Source organism: Myotis lucifugus, unplaced genomic scaffold, assembly GCF_000147115.1.
Source record: "Myotis lucifugus unplaced genomic scaffold, Myoluc2.0 scaffold_99, whole genome shotgun sequence".
NCBI lineage: Eukaryota > Metazoa > Chordata > Mammalia > Chiroptera > Vespertilionidae > Myotis > Myotis lucifugus.
The window spans coordinates 1,645,115-1,664,073 of NW_005871147.1; the positions used below are offsets into that span (position 1 = coordinate 1,645,115).

At 36.5% G+C, this 18,959-nt stretch overlaps 1 protein-coding gene across 2 annotated transcripts in view; it reads left to right on the forward strand.

Annotated features, from left to right (window-relative positions):
• Positions 1–18,959, forward strand: part of NSF (N-ethylmaleimide sensitive factor, vesicle fusing ATPase) — a 114,012-nt gene that overhangs the window by 23,866 nt on the left and 71,187 nt on the right. For both annotated transcript variants that reach the window (XM_006092209.3, XM_014458721.2), the window contains exon 8: positions 247–402. In XM_006092209.3, coding sequence (XP_006092271.1) covers positions 247–402 — 156 coding nt within the window. The remainder of the gene's footprint in view (positions 1–246; positions 403–18,959) is intronic.

Genomic DNA, 18,959 nt, shown 5'->3' on the forward strand with positions numbered 1-18,959 from the left:
ACTACAGCATGAGTTTAGCTAGTCATTTTGAAAGTTTTTTACTGACCCCAAAGGGGGACCAGACAAAATAGTTAACACAGCAAAACTCATTCTTCTTAGAAAAGCAGCTAAGAGCATGTTGTTCATCTTTGTACAAGGGTAGCCTCTCTTTGTTCATTGAGGATGCCCCATGAGCTCTGTCTGTCTGTCTTTTACACTTACTGATGAAGTTCTTGTTTCACATTTGATTATCTTTGTTTAACATAGGCAAAGCTAAAACCAAGGAAAATCGCCAGTCTATCATCAATCCTGACTGGAACTTTGAAAAAATGGGAATAGGAGGTCTGGACAAAGAATTTTCAGATATTTTTCGACGAGCATTTGCTTCCCGAGTGTTTCCGCCAGAGATTGTGGAACAGATGGGTGAGTTTAAAAAGGAGAACTTGATAAAACCTTATATTGTTTTTTAAAAATAAATGTCATGAAGTCTCTTTCAGTAATGTTTTAAAATTATTCTTCAGACCTTCCAAAGTATTTTTCTCTTTTAACTTCTTCTAAAAAAATTTTTTTCCCTAAAAAAAATCTTTGACAAGTTAGAAGTTTAAAATTACATTTTAAATGTATGGAGAAATCATAGAAATATTTGTGGTTTTGCTCCGTTTTTTAAATTAATTAATTTATTTACTCATTTATTTGCTTATTCAGGTCTGTTTTTCTACTGTACATATTTAGACATACCATTTTATTTAGTTATTTTAATGTTTAATTAGGGAATATTTAAAAATTTCACCCAACTCTAAAGAAACACTATGGGTCAGATCTTGCCTGCTGGATAATTATTATCTATTAGACTGGGCATTTTCTAATATTAGCTGCTGCTTCTTTGTAGTGTGCTATTGCATTACTTAATTAGTACATCTTCATACCTAGTAAATGGATACTTGGTATGTTTTTAAGTTTGTTAAGTTTGATCCAATAAGACAAATGCAAGGTATACATAGGCATTTCCATATTACATACAAAAAATGCACTATTCATTTATCACTTTCTTCTTGAAGGTTTATTTAACTTATCTGTGTGAAGTGGCGTTATTTGCCCTAGTGGAAATGCTGTCATGACTGTTTTCATATCCATATTATAAGTTGGATTGGAATGTGAGCCACAGAATATCTCAGAAAGGAATTTATAACATAACAGCTTCTGGCAGACTATTAGTATAAAAACAGTATCCAAAAAAACCCTGAAGGAATACGAATATATTACTCCTCTCACCCCCATCATTCTTTATCTTTCAATTGCTACTGGGAGATAAAAGTATATTCATAATGGTGGGGAAAAGAACTGCTTTCTAGGCACTAAGGGCTTGGTTCTATTAGCCTCCTATTGTTGGTAGCTTTTCTGCCTGGTCGCTCACTCTGATAAATTACAGGCATAGCACACACCTGTTCACTGGGTAAAGGTCGAATTTGGAATTGGATTAAGAGAAAATGACAGAGAACCTCATCACCTGAGTTTTATACACCTTGAAATGGCAATAACATACTTTTTTATCTGAAAGATACAAAGGCCAAGTCCGTAAAAAACAATTTTAATTTGGAAAATAGTAAAAAGCATGATAGTTCACTATCTTGGCAATGTATATTTTGAGGCATAATAAATCCATAAGGCTTTTTTGATCAAGATAGGCAGAGATAAAAGGATTTCAAATGTTGTAATTTATTCTTGTAGAATATTTTTTCTGGATTTTAAGAGCGAGCTCTGATATAGAAAGAATCTAATGATTCTGCTTCTGTAAAGCCATGCTTTGAAACTATATTATGAATATTTTCTCACCATTGGACACTGTGGAGTTTCTCACCATTGGACACTGTGGAGGATTCAGCTATTCAGACACTAGTTTTGTGTTTGTGCATTGTCTAAACCCTGCTCATTAGGGCCTCTGTCTGAGTTAGGTAGTTCATAAAGGAGTAAAACTCATATTGGTTGATTTGAAATTAAACCAGAACAGAGACAGCATTCTGAGTGACTTTAGTCTGTGTTTCTGCATCCCATATTGAAAATGATTAAATTATAATAGTATGCTTTTATTTTTATTAACATGCCTTTTGACTAAGGACCATCGATTTGAATTTTGTTTGTCAGTGCTACTACCCAGAACTCTTTTTATGTACTTATTTTTCTAATATTTTTACACTAATTTAATTAGACAAAAAAGAGTTCCGTCGTGTTTTTTGTTTGTTTGTTTTTGTAAGTGATATATCTTTTCTCTTCATGGTTTTTTCCCATCAAAAAGCATGTGCTATAAATTTGATTTAAAAGAAAGTAAATATAAAGCTACCTTGGCTTTTGAGTTGGATTGAAAGACATTGTCTTTATTCTGAATAAAGATTCTCAGTGTCCTAAAGCTACTTATTTTAATGTTAAAATGGCTGTGAACTAATTCTCTTGCTATGCATGTGTCATTCCCTATTTTCCAATAGAAGCTTCTTTTTTACTTTTAATTTTGAGGACTTATTGCACTCCAAGAACAGTGTGGTTATAAAGTTCTCATTAGGCAGTGGTAAAGATATATAAAAAATACAAATTGCTACTTTTAGATAGAATATAAAATAATGCTATATAAGTCCTTCTTATATATACCTTGTGTTCTTTTACCCTGCCAGGTAGAAACAAAATTGGTTGATAATTTTGCTTACTCTTGGTTAACTAAATAGATAAACCTGTATGGTTGTGGGATCCAGTTGGACACTGGGAATGATTAGTTAAATCAATTCAAATGAAAAAAAGAAAAAAAGATTAGAAAAGAATAATTATGGGGCTGTTTTGTTTTGATTTAAGCAGAGAACTTTTTTATTTTTGGCTTGAGACCAAATCATTATCTTTACCATGAAGTCTAGAGTTATGTCTACTTTGCAAACAGGAATCTTAACTAAATGGATCTTTTTGCTTGTACATCAAAGTTTGAAGCTCAAAAAGTGATAAATTTAGAATTCTATTGTGTCATGTTTATGAGACTGATAATTATGCTTCTAGGTAATATAGTTCTTTCTTTTTTGCTTGTAAAACTTCATGTTTCTTTTAAAATTGAAAATATAGTTTAGATACATGCAGAATGTTGCTGATGAGATGTAGGAAGACAAAAGGACTAACCAGAGAAAGGCACACAGTTATGAACAAAATTGGGGATCAGATGAGGTAATATACATGAAATAAGTGTCCTATACAGGATGGGGCAAAAGTAGGTTTATAGTTATGAGTATGCAAAACAGAGTTTATTCTTGCATTATTATTTATTAATTGTTGTATTATTTTTCATACGAGCAGCTGCAAACCTACTGTTATGTTAGTTTCCAATCTTTTAGTTTCTCTCGAAGTATTTTCAATTATGTAATATATACCTTGCTGTTTTTGTTATAATATTTTTATAGAATTCTAATTAAGGAAAGCCTTAAATGGGAAAGGAAGTCACATACCGTCCTACAGACAGAGGAGAAAGGCCATGTGTAGAAATAGGAAAAGGGATTACTTAGGGGGAATATCAGTTTTGTTGTTGTTGTTGTTGTTTTCATCAGTGTAACTATGTACATTTTCCTTGTCTGTAGTAGTTGGACTCACCCAAACCCCCGTAGGGCAGTTCTTCCTTGCATTCACAAAGAAAACTAGTTTTATACCTTGCATTTAGTGAATACCAAATAACTATTTAGTCAGAATGTCCTCCGGGCCCTTTAATGATGGATGTTTAGTTACAAATGACCTGAAGTCCTACTTTGTGGGATAATAGAAACACCTTTTGAGTGCCAGGGTAGAAATATGGGCATCAAGAACCAGTATCTGGAAGTACAGGTGAATAAACTCAACAGCTGACTGCCGTCCTTGAGAATACTTAGATGTCATTTGAACATATACGTTTGCCACATTTAGTCCTTTGCATGCAGTTTTGGAGAGTGCTCAGGATAAACGATTGATTTCCTCAGTTCTCATTGTAGCTCTTTTGTTGGCAAAGAGGTTTTGCAAAGAAACTTCATTTTTCAGCACCCCTGGCAATTACCTCTAAACTGTAAATGTCACAGAGGAAAAAACACACATACAAATCCTGTTCAAAGAACAGTGGAATAATTGTTAAAGAATTAGCATCCCTTAATGTAATTTTAGGACTAGGTTCACATGTATCCAAGGAAAGGGGCTTTGGTAGAAGTTATCCATTTTAGAGCTAGAAGGAAAAGGGTGTAGAGACACTAAGTCTTCAAGCCTCATACTGTCCTTTTGGTAGATCTATACCTTGTAGATATCCAGGCCACCAAGTGGGAGGAAAGCCACTTGTTATGATCTTGTGCCCCATTCTTCCAAACAGTGTGTTCTTTTTGGTGCCCTTTCCTCTGTGCCTCCCTCTCTAAGCCCATTTCAATCTGTATTTTTAAGGTTTCTTTTGAAATTCTAGAGGAAAGCAACTCTTTTCTGCTATCATATGTGAGACTGCAGTTACTCTATAAAGTAGAACTGCTGAGAGATAAGGACCCTTTCAATCACATGCAGACATCTTTCAGATGCTAAGAACAGTGCAAATAAAATAGAGTGGAAGAAAGAGCGCTAAGGTTTTGAACATGCCATATTAGGGAGAGAGGGAGTTCTTGCTAAGATTAACATAAACACTGACACTCTTAAAATGCATTTTCACACCCCCACTCATGAGCAGAGATTGCAATTTAAATGGGGGTTAAGACAGCTAGCCGAACTCCAGGGCTCTGTAAAAGGAACCCTAAGGCTAAAGAGCTTATCTGAAATTTGAAAAAAAGAAGAAAAAATGAAGCTTTCTGACATTCATCTTTTTCCCTTGTATTAGTCATAACTTGCTTTTTCGGCTATATTTTAGATTTTGAATGCCAACCTGACATCTGTTCAAGTCTGCCTGTAATTTATTAGGAAAGCAAAAGAAAGCAATTGCTCACTGGTTAGAGATGCAAAACTTCCCCCGTCTGATTTTCCACAAAGTACTTATAGATGATAGTTGGATATGAGGAATGTAACAGTTTAATAATTTACTAATTCTAACTTCAGGTTAGGAACTGTATAAAGTTGTTTTTTTTAATTAGAAGAAAATGGCTTATCATGTGACTTCCAAAATCTCTACAGCAGAATTTAGAGATCAAGCATACATTCTAAAAAAATAAAATACTATTGGTATAAATTGAAATTTTTAACCTTGAATTAATTTTACCATTGGTTTTAATTTTAAAAGTTGAATTTACTTACACTTGAATAGAAATCATGTGGCTGTACCTATATCTCAGAGTCAAACTATATGCAAATTCAGCTGGCATTTTTTATTTATAGACAAATTTTAGAGAGAAAAATCTTTTGGGGATGCAGAATTGTCTATAATGTCACCAATGGATTAGTCACCAATGGTAACTATAGTTGAGTTATGTATAGACCAATAATTTGATCACTATAAAGTTGAAGTCTAAGTTTGAACCTAGTAAAGAATGATTAAATAAACTGTGCTACGTTCTCCTATCCTCATTGTGGAATACAGTGGAGCAAATCTTAAAGTGATATAGCTCTAAATACACAGATATATTTGTTTTATGAAAAAAACCCATAAAAGTAAATGCATTATAAAAGTCTCTACAGACACAGGCTGAATTGAAAAAAAATTGTTTACTCCTGTGGAAAGGAAGTTAGGGTGGGAAATAAAGGGGAGATTTTTGTTCTTTTACTCTGCGTACCTCTGAGTGTTTTACTGTGATATAGATTTCTACTTGTGTAATTAAAAACACAAACAAAAAGATATTATCTCAGGCTATTTCTCTCTCATGGTAGCTCCACTGTCAGCATAGCAAGGGAGCAGGGGAATAGGTGTGTCTCATTCCCTTCATGAAGTTTCCTTGGAAGAGAATAGCACAGGGGAAAAGCATTCCCAGGGCATTGATGGCAATTCCTTACAGATGCAGAAAACTATGGCCCAAGGTCACTAAGCAAATCACAGGCAGAACTGATATTAGAACTTGGTTCTCCTGGCTCAGGAACCCTGAAGCAGGAGAAGGAAATTATTTACTAAGTTTGTACAGTAATAAGTTACCAGAGCTGGGACTGGAAACCAGGGATGTGTGGTTCCAGAGTCTGTATTCTGAACTGCCTCTCCAGATACAGAAAGATGAAGCTAAGAATCAAGTAGTCAGGAAAGCCTTGAATTTTATGACAAAGAATAGCCTATGATGAGTAAAGAATTCCACCTTTGCCTTTCCTCCCGAATTATCAGATATTTATAAAGCTTTTCATATATAAAGGTTCTGAGAACTTAGCCATGATAGGTTTGGGGTATGAAAAGGAAGAGAGGAATTATGAAACCACTGAAGGTCTATAGTTCTGGCCTCACCCCCTACCATTTCCTATACGCATTTATAAATGACAACCTTAGCATTCAGAAGTTATTCAGTACTTTACATAGTGAGAGTATATAGAGGTAGTTATAACTACAGAAATCTGATCTTTATATTTAGATGTCAGAGAAGACCATTATTTTAACTTTCCTCTGCTAAATAGTTAAACCACCTCCTCCTTCTTTACTTCTTTACTCTTCCTTTCTTCTTCTTTTTAAGATTAGAGGCATTTTCCAAAATCTCAGATTTTTGCCAAGGCAGTGAGAACATTGATTGAAAGCATAAAGATCTCTTTATCTGTTCAGGTTTTAAAGTTTGAGTAGAGAAACTGTCTCGATTGGGATTTCTTAATTTTCTTATTTCTGGCAGGTTTTCTGGAACTTGAATGTGGCAAAAATCAGTACCTTGGCCTTGAGTAAGAAGCCTAAGTACTCAATATATGAGAGAGAATGAACTCTCTAAGTCACTAAGGTTTTCTAAATTAGCTACTTTTCTAGTAATCTGATATATTCAAATTGTCATGAGTTCAAGAGACATGAAGAGTTGGTGGTAGGACTGTAATATAACTCTAATAACTCTAGCCCACTTTCTTCATGTGCTTTTTGATACCTCTCAGAAGCTCTGTTTTAAGTGAACTGTCAACTTAGAGATGGAACATACATGTTAAAATACAATAATCATTGGAGAAAACAGGAGGAGATTGCTAAAGTAACCCATCCTGCAGGATGACACTGAACATTGATCGTCTGTTGCTCTAAGACGATTATTTTGTAAAAGACTTTCTAGTGTACAAGACGCAACTGTGTCCAACTGTATATAGCCACTGATTAGTTTTGTTTTTACTTTGTTTTTGCTATCTGTATTATAATTCAATGTGGACTTGTGTTTATACAAATTTTATTTGTATGATTTCATATTAAACCTCAAATAAATGCATATATATATATATATATATATATATATATATATATATATATATATATATATATTGAAATTTCCTCTTTACTTGGCTTCTCTCACTGTAGGGATTTCAGATTTTCCTTTACCTCTCTGGCTGTCCCTTCTCAGTCTCTTTTGTGTCTGTTACCATGTTGGAGTTCCTCAGGAGTCTCTCTAAGACCTATTCTTCCTCACTCTATTTTCTCCAAAATTGATCACATGTATCTGTAGCTTCAATTAGTATCTTTATGTCATTCACTCTCAAAGATGCATATTCTATCTCAGTCTCGGTTTAGAGCTCTGGCTATTTATCAGCATATGGTCTCATGATCACAAAGGGAGTTCAAAATTAAACTCATTCAACTGCCCCCATCCATCTTCCCTAAACATGCTTCTACCTCTGTGTTGTCTATCTCAGGCAGTGCTCTAGCCGAAAACTTTCCGTAACTCCTCTCTTCCCCTCACCTCCCATTTCCAGTCAGTCACACAATAGACTGTCAGTGCTGCAGTCCCCTCAGTATCTCCAATCTGCCCCATTCTCTCCATCTCCCCCACCACTACCTTCCTTCAGGACACCATTATCTCTTGCCTGAATTGCTCCCTAAGCCTTCAGCCTTGCCCTTCTCTAATCCATTCTCCACACTGTAACTGGAGCGATTTTTATAAAAAGGCAAGTCTGATCCTGTCACTCCACTGGTTAAAACTCTTCAGTAGCTCTCCTTAACTCCTTCCATGGCTTACAAGCTCTATGTGGTATGGCCCCTGCCAAACTTTCCCGCCTGTCAGCCTGTGCCCCTCCCCATGCTCTGGGTTCAGCCACTGCTCTGGGTCCCAGCCAGCCTGTGCTATTTTCAGGTCCTCTAATTTGCCATGCTACTGTCTCTTACCTGCTTTATATCCAAGGTTGTTTGTTCACCATCTTTTTATCTAACTCCTCCCTTTAGGCTGCAGCTTTTTTCAGGGTGTTTTTGGCTTTAGTGTTGCTCCTTTGTGTTCCAATAATCCCATATGTTCTTTTATGCATTATTACATTGTAATATAATTGCTCATTATATGTCTATATTCCAGACTTTTCTCCCCATGTCTGTACCCCCAGAGGAAGAAACCTTGCTCATTTTGACACTAGTATATTTTCTGCTCCTGGCATGGTGGCTGCCCATATGAATGTTTAAGAAACGAATAAATGCCAAGAACTTGATTAACCTCAGTTGTAGAACACTTCGACAGTAGACCCACCTCCTGCCCTCAATATGCTTCCAGTGTATTTGGGCAACAACACTATTATTTGCACATCCCAAAGTAGTATCTTATAAAACAAGGCACATTGTGAACCAAAGTAGGCAATATGGGGAAGCAGCAGATACGTTGAAGCAGTAAAGACTTGAGGCACATCCTTTATTTAGTTATTTATTTTAAATATATATATATTTTTAATAATTTCAGAGAGGAAGGGAAAGGGAGAGAGAGAGAGAAACATCCATGATGAGAGAGAATCATTGATTGGCTGCCTCCTGCACGCTCCCTACTGGGGATCGAGCCCACAACCCTGACCGGAATCAAACGTGGGACCCTTCAGTCTGCAGGCTGACGCTCTATCCATTGAACCAAACCAGCTAGGGCAAGGCACATCCTTTAAAAGTCACAGCAGATATTTATAATTCATTACTAAATCTATGTAGGTCCTTTTAGATTCCTTCTTAATCTAGGAAAGACCTCTTGCACTGATTTGAAATAGAGCTAAACTCCAGAAATAAGGGGAAAAGTATTTGCTTAGGTTCTTGTCACCTACTATCTGCCTCAGTGGGAAATGCCATTTTTATGTATGTGTGCTGTAAAAACAGTGTTCAAAATTAAAAGCATCAGGTCAATATAGTGTGTATTGTGCATGTGTGTGTGTGTGAGCATGCATGCACATGTGTGTTTTCTATTTCACAAATTATAAGAGTAATGCATCCTCATAAAATGACACAGATATGCAGAGTGAAAATTGATATCTCCCTTCATTTTATCCACCCCAATTTTACTCCCTCTCCTAGAGGGAATTGCTGGAAAGAGTTTGGCAGGAATCTTTTCAGACCTCTTTCTAAGTATTTATAACCCTATGTGTTTTTGACTCTGTGAACTCTATAATGTATAGATTTATTTTTCTGTTTATAGAGAATAACACAGTCACCATTCTGTGACTTTTTTCTTAATGTATCATGAAAGAATATATTGATAACATTTTATCTTTCAAAAAGATAAATAGCATTAGCAAAATTCTATCTAAATAAGCCCTGTAATAGTAAATTAGTATCTCTTCCTCAGCAGTAAGAAGACTCTTGGGCACAACAAACAAAGCTGGCTTTGAGTCGGCCATTACCACTTTGTCACTTGTATACTTAGGGCCTTGGACCCTAAATTCTGTGAGCCTTGGTACCCCAACCTGCAAAGTTATTTACTTTAAAAGTTTATTGTCAAGATAGCATTAATGTGTATAAATTTTCTAACACAGTACCTGGCTCACTATCAAACACTTTCTAGATGGTATGTGATTGGTATTGTTATATTGCCAAAAGGCGCTTTTATAGCTCTGTAGAAGGCAGAAATCTTTAATCCATTTACTTTAATCAAATGTTTAGATATATTCTCTTATCTTAAACTTTTATTGCTGTTGAAAATAGTTAACACGCCTTATATTATGCTGTTTTGTAATTACCCATTTGAACAGTGTTTGTTGATAAGGTAGTCAAGGGGACACTTGGAAATATTTTTTTTTAATTTGTGAACTCATACCTTGGCTGATTTATATTTACTTTTTATCACATTCCATCAGAGAGGAGCTGATAAATGTTCCACCACTTCTATAAATCTTGTCAGTTTCTTATATGTGATATACTGACTTGGAAAAACAACAACCATTTTGATAGACAAAATAGAGAATAGGATGTTGGAGGAAGGGAAGTGAAAGAAAGAATGAGCAATAGTGTTAGCAAAATGCTGCCCAGAACGTAACAAAAATTATTTAGGAGAGTACTTCTACCATGATTCAACAAGACTTTTCTCGGAGTTCAATCTGATTTGTTACTTGGAGCAATCTACCTTTGATAATATGTCCATAATTTAAATTAAATAAAACCGACCAAAACCCTGCAAGAAACTTTTTAATAATTAACATGATATTCTTTCAGATTTTACAAAGAAGTTAGAGTAGACAGCAGTAAATTCCTTCTATACCATTTTACTAATAGTGTGAAATTTGAGATTGAAAGTTATTATAGATAATGTATTCATTACTCAAGAGATTTATGTGTGACTTTGAGTTCTTCACTAATACCTCTGGCTTTAACACAGTATCTTTTCTCTGGGCAAGTAATAGTTTTGAGTCCTATTTTTACTCCAGAGTGACTGAAAACTGATATATAAAGACACACACATCTGTACCTTCTATACTGTCTATACATGTATTTACTCGAATTTATCCATAATGATATAATTTTTTAGAAGTGCTTTGATTTTAAAAAATCTATCTAGAATCCTGTCATGAGGGAGAAAACTTAGCACGACTTAAATGCCTTTTGGTAATGAATGGTTACTATAGGATAAACCTGTAATTAGTATGCTGCTAATCCACACATCAGATAGATTCAGTCAAATCTCAAATATACATAGGAGAATTATCCAAATTGCAGATTACTAGTGCATTCCAGGGACATTTCCATGGTAATCCACAACAACTTTTTTGCCTGACACTTTTTTCTTTTACTGGACTTTTCTTTCCATGAAACTTCTCTTTATTGGCTCTTACTTTTCTGTCTGCTACCTGATTACTTTGGCTTCTTCTGCAACTCTTCATTTAGGCAACCGATTGTGGCTGTAATGAGCTTAGAAAAAGATAGGGAAGACTCACTTTACTTAGTTACAGATTTTCTGTGGTCTGATTTTTCTTTATCTGGCTAAAGAAAACTGACCATATATGATAGTAAATGACATAGAACACAGCCGTTCAAAATTCAGATTTGTCTTGTAAGTGGTAATGGCTCCAGTAGATACTGTGTCAACATAGGAGAGAAAGATGATAGTTTATTATCACAGTCTAAACTAAAGATTGAATCAGTTGACCAAATTATATTTCTCATATATATTTGGTTTTCATCTACAGGTTCTGACTCACAGCTCCCAATACACATCGAACTTCCTAAGTGTTGAGAGTGATAATGGTGGTGTTGTGTTAATAATATGTCCATTGGCCCTGGCCGGTTTTCTCAGTGGTTGGCTCATCGGCCTGTGGACTGAAGTATCAAGGGTTCAATCCTGGTCAAGGGCACGTACCTCAGTTGCAGGCTCAATCCCTGGCCCTGGTCAGGGCGCATATGGGAGACAACCAATGGATATGTGTCTCTCACATTGAAATTTCTCTCTCTCTATCTCTATCCCTCCCTTCCACTCTCCCTAAAAATCAATGGAAAAAAAATATTCTTGGGTGAGGATTAACAAACAAACAAAATAATAATAAGTCTATAGGAAAGCACCTAAGGATGGGAGCTGGTTGCCAGTGGAGCCATTTCTGTGATTAGAACTTTTAGTCCCACTCCCTGACCTCTGAGGAAGGGAGAGGGGCTAATGACTGCCTTCAATCCCTATGGCCAACGATTTCATTACTCATGCTTGTGTAAAACAGCCTTCAGAAAGAACCAAAAGGACTGGGTTCAGCGAGCTTCTGGATTGAACACATGAAGGTGCAGGGAGGGTGGTGCTTGGAGAGGGCATGGAGCTCTGCACCCTTTTCCTGTACCTTGCCCTATGCGTCTGTCATCTGGCTGTTCCTGAGTTATTTTATAATAAACCAGTCTTTCTCTGAGTTCTGTGAGCCGAGTTAGCAAGTTAATGGGAACCTCTGATTCATAGCAGGTTGATCAGAAGTACAGGTAACAATGTGACTGACATCTGAATTGAGTTGCTAAGGAGGAGGTTATTGGAACCTCCAATCTATAGCCAGTTAATCAGAAGTACAGGTAATAAATAGTCTGACATCTGAAGTTGGAGGTGGGGGATATATTTTGTTTTGTAGGATTGAGCCCACAATTTATGGAATCTGATGCTACCTCCAGGTAGATATTATCAGAATTAAGTTGAATTATCAGACACCCAGCTGGTGTTCCAAGAATTGCCTATTGGAGTGATTTGAGAATTCTCAAATCTCAACAATTACTTGTTGGAGAATTACTAATTGGAACACTAAATTAGTGATGTATGTAAGATCTGTGTCTAGATTAATATTTTTTTTGTCATGTGGGTGTCCAGTTCTGCCAGTAACCACTTTTTTTAAAATTCCTATCCGAGGCTATATATGTTTGTTTTTTAAAGTGATTTTAGAGAGAGGAAGGGAGAGTGAGAGAGAAAGAGAAACATTGATGTGAGATAGAAACATCGATTGGCTGCCTCCTGTTCACGCCTCAACCATGTATTGACTGGAAACCTGGGTATGTCCTCTGACTGGGAATCAAACCCACAACCCTTCTGTGCACTGGACAATGCTCCAACCAACTGATCCACGCCAGCCAGGGCTCCAGTAACCATTTGTTGAAAAGACTGTCTTTGCTCCATTGTACTGCCTTTGCTCCTTTGACCAAGATCAGTTGGCTGTATTTATGTGTGCTTGTGTTTTTCAAATGCAGTCTTGAATACTCCTAATTTTCTTTGTTTTGTTCTTTGGATCATTCCTTTTTTCTTTTTCATAGCCTCAGTAAATTATACTTAAACAATAGCAATAGCCTCCTTATTATCTTACTAGTCTTCAATCTCCTTTCTTCCCATACTGGACTATTTCAAAGCTCACTTTGCAAAACTATCTGGTTCAGTCAGAGAATATCAGAAGAATTGTAGAATCTCAGTAGTGTAAGGGATCATAAAAGTCATTTAGTTCACATACTTGTCTTTCATTTGAATTTCCTCTCCATATCTGACGAATAACTTCTGCCAAGTTGATTAGGCTAAGCTTGAATTCCTCCAGTGACAGGAAAATCATTCTCTCTGAATGCTGCAGTCTAATTCTTTGGACAACTGGAGGTTTAAGTTGAATCTTCCTTAGTTAAGGTAGGATGAATATACTTATAATTTCTACTACACACTCAAGTTCTCCCCATAAGACCATACAGAACAAGGACTACCCTACTTCCCTATGAAAGCCCTTTAGGTTTGGGAAGATAGTATTTTGTCCAGAATAAACTCCCTGTAGATTCATCTTTTCTCTAAACTAAATCGCCAACTTGGTTGGTTCCTCCAGCCAATCTTTTTGTAACTTGAATTTTAGTCCTTTACCATTCTATTCACATTTCTCTGAACTTTAACATTTGTTTATATTCACCTTAAGTTGTGAAACCCAGGAAATCAGTTTGAGTACTGTAAGTGAGGTCCCTGTTTAAAATAGACCAGAAATATTCATTCTTTTTTCAAAACATCAGTCTTTTCTTAATGCAGACTGAAGTTGCATTAACATTTCTGACATCTACATTCTATCTTGACTCATATTGAATTTACTGTTGAGTAACTCACAAAGCCATATCTCGCCCAGTTGTACTCAAGTACAGGAATCTTACATTTACTCTTGATAACTTTTATCTTGTTAGAATAGCTCGTTGCTGTTTTACAACTACAACTTGTCGAGGAATAAAAAATGTTTTCTTACCAGCTTATGATTTGAGACTATAAAACATATACACTAAATAGAATAAAAACCTAAGGATGCTTAGAAACCAATTTAATATAGTGTGAGTTGTAACTATGAATGATGTTTTCCAAGGTGTCCTCTGGCCTGCATTAGAATCACCTAGGGATGGGCTTATAAATATTCAGGTTCTTCAGCTCCACTATAGACTTAATGAATTTGAATTTCTAGAAGTGATGCCTGGAAATCTGCATTTTAACAAGCTCCATTGGATGTTGGTGCTTGTTAAAGTTTGACAACTACTACTGTAAGTATTAAAGAAGAGAACTCAAAGGTGTGATCAGAGCTAGGTGGTATTAACAGTCAGATGTGTTCAGAATTAGGTGCCATTCATTAAGGAGCTGATTCCTGAGGAACAGAAGAACATGAACTGATAGATGACAAGATGTTGGTTAGTCTGAAGCAGAGGTCTTGTAGAACAGCAAGTAAAATGAGCTTAAACCGCCCTAACCGGTTTGGCTCAGTGGATAGAGCATCGGCCTGTGGACTGAAGGGTCCCAGGTTCGATTCCGGTCAAGGGCATGTACCTTGGTTGCAGGCACATCCCCAGTAGGGGGTGTGCAGGAGGCAGTTGATCGATGTTTCTCTCTCATCGATGTTTCTAACTCTCTCTCTCTCTCCCTTCCTCTCTGTAAAAAATCAATAAAATATATATATAAAAAAAATGAGCTTAAACCTAAGGGATGGACGAAAAAAAAGAAGAAAGGAAAAGCTGTAAAATTCTGAAACCAATGAAGATACATGCTGCCAGGTGGCAGCAAGGCAAGACCTGCTAATAGAAGCATGATCTTTGTCATCAAGAATTCACAAAATACCAGGCCACACCCTAGGAGGGAGTGTAAAAGGGTGGGGGTGTCAGCAAAGATTAGTTTGGAGAGTTGCTACACATACCCCATCTTTAGTTCTAGACTATCTAATGAGAAGATCTATATTAAATCTCAGTTGACTAATTTGGGTATAGACCAATCAGGTGGTAGACATCTTGCACAGCTGCTTGGAGCTCCAGGCATAGGCCCTTCTCACTTTATTGTAACGGAACTCAAAGCACTCTTGGTAATTTACAGTTGGTGGGGCAACAGCAAGTCTCTACTAGACAAAATGATACCTAGTCAGGCTTATCAAAGATCTGACTGCTCAAATGAGGTCAGAAGTTGTGTTTTTAGTCTTAAGTGTTTCCTTTCCCTAAAGATTCGATAAGTGCACAGCTATGCAAATGTAGATAATAACCTGTTTTAGATGATGATTGACTGTCTTTGAAACAAACAAACATGAGTTGATGGAAGTTATGCTCCAAGTCTTCATTGCTTGGCTGGAAAATTCTAAATTGTTTCTTAAATAATCATATCATAGTACCAAAATGATAAGTTGAATAGAACTAAATCATAGGAGAAATTAGAATTAGGCAAACTTTAAAATGAAAGATCAAATATTAATATTAATTTGTGATGGTATTTTCTTCAAGTGCATGCACTACTTAAAAAAGAAGCATTCAAATCTGGTTTGCATAACTGCAGAGAGAAGCTTGCAAGACTTGTGAATATGTCCTGACTTGCCACTAGCGTCGCTCTTTGGCAAACATAGTGAATCTCTGCATTTGAACTGGAAGCTATTTGGGATTTCCCTTTAAACATCAGTTATCATTGCCCTAGCTCAGTGGTCGGCAAACTGCGGCTTGGCAAACCGCAGCTCTCGAGCCACATGCGGCTCTTTGGCCCCTTGAGTGTGGCTCTTCCACAAAATACCGGCTCTTCCACAAAATACCGACTTCTGCGCATGGGCCACGAAGTTTCAATCGCACTGTATGTGCGCGCCTGCACGTGGTATTTTGTGGAAGAGCCACACTCAAGGGGTCAAAGAGCCACATGTGGCTGGTGAGCCGCAGTTTGCCGACCACGGCCCTAGCTGGTTTGGCTCAGTGGATAGAGCGTTGGCCTGCGGACTGAAAGATCCGGGTTCAATTCCGGTCAAGGGCACATGCCTGGGTTGTGGGCTCGATTCCCAGTAGGGGGTGTGCAGGAGGCAGCCGATCAATGATTCATCATTCATGTTCTCTCTCTCCCCCTTCCTCTCTGAAATCAATAAAAATATATTTTAAAAAATTTTTAAACATCAGTTATCGTTCAAAACCCACTTCATACTTTTCTCTCTCTTCATAGATCATGCTGCCTACAAAAATGAACTAAACACTCCTTATCCTGATGCTAATTTGAGATCAACTTCTGACTTATTATTCTGCTCTCTATTGTGTAAAATTAGCATTTGCTCTCATTATTCCACTTTTGGATAAATAAAAGTTGACTGACAGTTTTTCATCATTGCAGCTGGCCTCTGATAAAGTCTCAAGCAAAGAAAATTTCACTGCTTTCTAAGATACAAACATCACTTTTTGGATAGTGTTTGAAAGATTGCAAATAGTAAAGATTACTGTTTATTCATTTTAGTACAGAAGTAAGGCTGTGTATTTTTCATGGAGCTATTTTAAGAAAAGAGTTTACAAGTAGTGTATTAGATAACAAATATTTTCATGTATCATTTTCATCAGAGGGGCTGGGTAAGTCTTATTATATTAGGTAAGGCCTTATTCCATTTAGACTTTTTAGATCAGAAATCATTTCAAGCTATTTGTAGCACACACCTTACAACCTCTTGAAGTTTTCCTCACCAAAATTTGTATGATTATAACCCCTGGATATCAACACCTGAGGCTCAAAACAGTAGTACACATTTTGTACATTGTTGGGAGAACTGCTGATTCAGGTGAGAGAGTGGTAGCTAGAAGTGAGATAAGGAGGCATCTTATACTAATCTATCTCAAAGTAAGAGGCAAAGGATGGGCTGTGGTAATCTAGCATTGCAAATACCCTTTTGGATGACATACCCAGAAATAGCCCCAGTTCATCCCGGTAGAACCAAGTCATCCCTGGTGAGTGCCAACAGAGCAGGGTGTGTGCTCCCTAAGAAAGGGGAGTGGCAGCTTTCTAATATCTGGCAGTTGGGGACTCTGAGAATGGTTGCAATGGAGGAAATAAGGAGAACTTTGGAAAAGAAACATACATATTATAAGACAGGCAAGGGGAAGATGATAGAAGGATGTGTACATGTAGAACTGATAATCATGATAACCTGGCTTTTATGAATGAGCTACATATTGACCATAAATGAGCTTGGAAAGCTTGAGAAATAATTATGAATTGACTGCCTACAGCACAAGAGAAGCAGGCAGGATTGAGACAGATAGTAATCTACCCAGAGGAAAGAGGGTAACCATGGAGAATTCCCGGCTTACCAAACACTAGTGAAGTCTTTGTGAAAATGATGTGATCCATATCTTTTCCTGCTCATTTAATTTGGAGCTAGATGTTCATCAATGGAATGGGTACTATAGTTTGCAATATTTAAGTGACAATAGAATTAAAATATTAAATGGCCATAGTAGTCACTCTCAGAAAAAAATTTTGTAAGCAAAATTGTTTTTTTCAAGTTTTACAATCACTTAATAGTTCTAATTCTCCCATGCCAGTTGGGAGTCTGGCATCACTCCTTTACAGCAGGATAATAAATATAAGCTGATATTATTTAATAGCCAATATTTATGAGCTCTTACTAGGTGCCAGGAAGAATGCTAAGTACTGTATGTTTAATCCTTGTAATAACCTTTTGGGATTGTTGCTGTTGTTACTCCTAGCTCGTAAATAGAAGAACCAGGATTTGAATCCAGGCAAGCTGACTTAAAAAGCCTTTACTATTAACAATGTACATAAAACCAAGTTTATTTAATACAAAAGAATGTCCTTTATTTTGAGATTATGTCCTTCTACCTTTTAGTATTAAATACATTTTATATGAAATGGTGGTGATAGATGTCAGGTTTGATTTGTTTGTTTAAGAAATCTTTACTTTGCAAAATAAAAACTGAGCAACTTAATGACAGCATGTCTCCCTAGGTTTTTTATTTTGTTTTAAGTTCTTTTGCTAGTTTTTGATATCCAAGTTTGAGAATCATTGGTCAGAAAAGTTGGGCTATTAGTAATTTTTAATGTTCTCTGGAGTTTTTCACTTGATTTATTTCTTAATACATTTAATCCAGTCAATCCTCCCTTATTTGGCACCTGACCACAAATCATACTTTCTTCCTTTTGACAGGTATCTATTGTAAAGCATAGTTAAAATGCAGCTTTGTGGTTCATATCCCATGGAATCATTAAACATAATTTGTGACAAGGAGTCTAGAATGAGATACAAGCCTTATATTAAGTTCTTTACAGAATGTAGTCTTATCGTGAGGTTCCAGTGTCTCATTAACTTAAATCTTTAGTAAACAATGGCATTACCATTTGCTATGCTTATTTCTTTAGCATTTTATATTATTTGTGCCTTTAGTAATAGATATTACTTAATGATGTAGTAATAAACATTAATACTTTTCACTGTCAGTACCATTTGGAGAACAAAATGAAAGAGAACAAGAGTAGCCCTGCTACTAGCGAGGAATGAACAAGGGAGCCAGATAAAGAAATTGGCTCACTTGCTTTTCCTAACTGTAATCTTCCCTGTATGATTTATTTGTATGTTGGGTGACTTTAGTGTCCTTGTTGATAATTTGTTCAGCAATCTATCTTTACACATTTTTGACTTCCTCATTTCTTTCACTCCTTCTCAGCTACCCACTGTTTGGTCAGACCCAAGACTCTGCCATTACCAATAACCACTTCTGGAATCTCAGTTTTAAGCATCCTGCTCTCTAGCCACCTTCCATTTGATCCTTGCTTACTTCTAGCATTCTTCCCATGCCAAGTCCAGCAACTTTGATCCCATGGGATCCTCCAGTTAATTTGCTCTGTCACTTCCCAACCGTTTTGTCCTCTCTTCCCTCTTTACCCAGCTTAGATTCCATGGTCTATCACGTATATATCTTCCTTGCACACACCCTTACTGGCCTTACCCTTCGTCTTCTA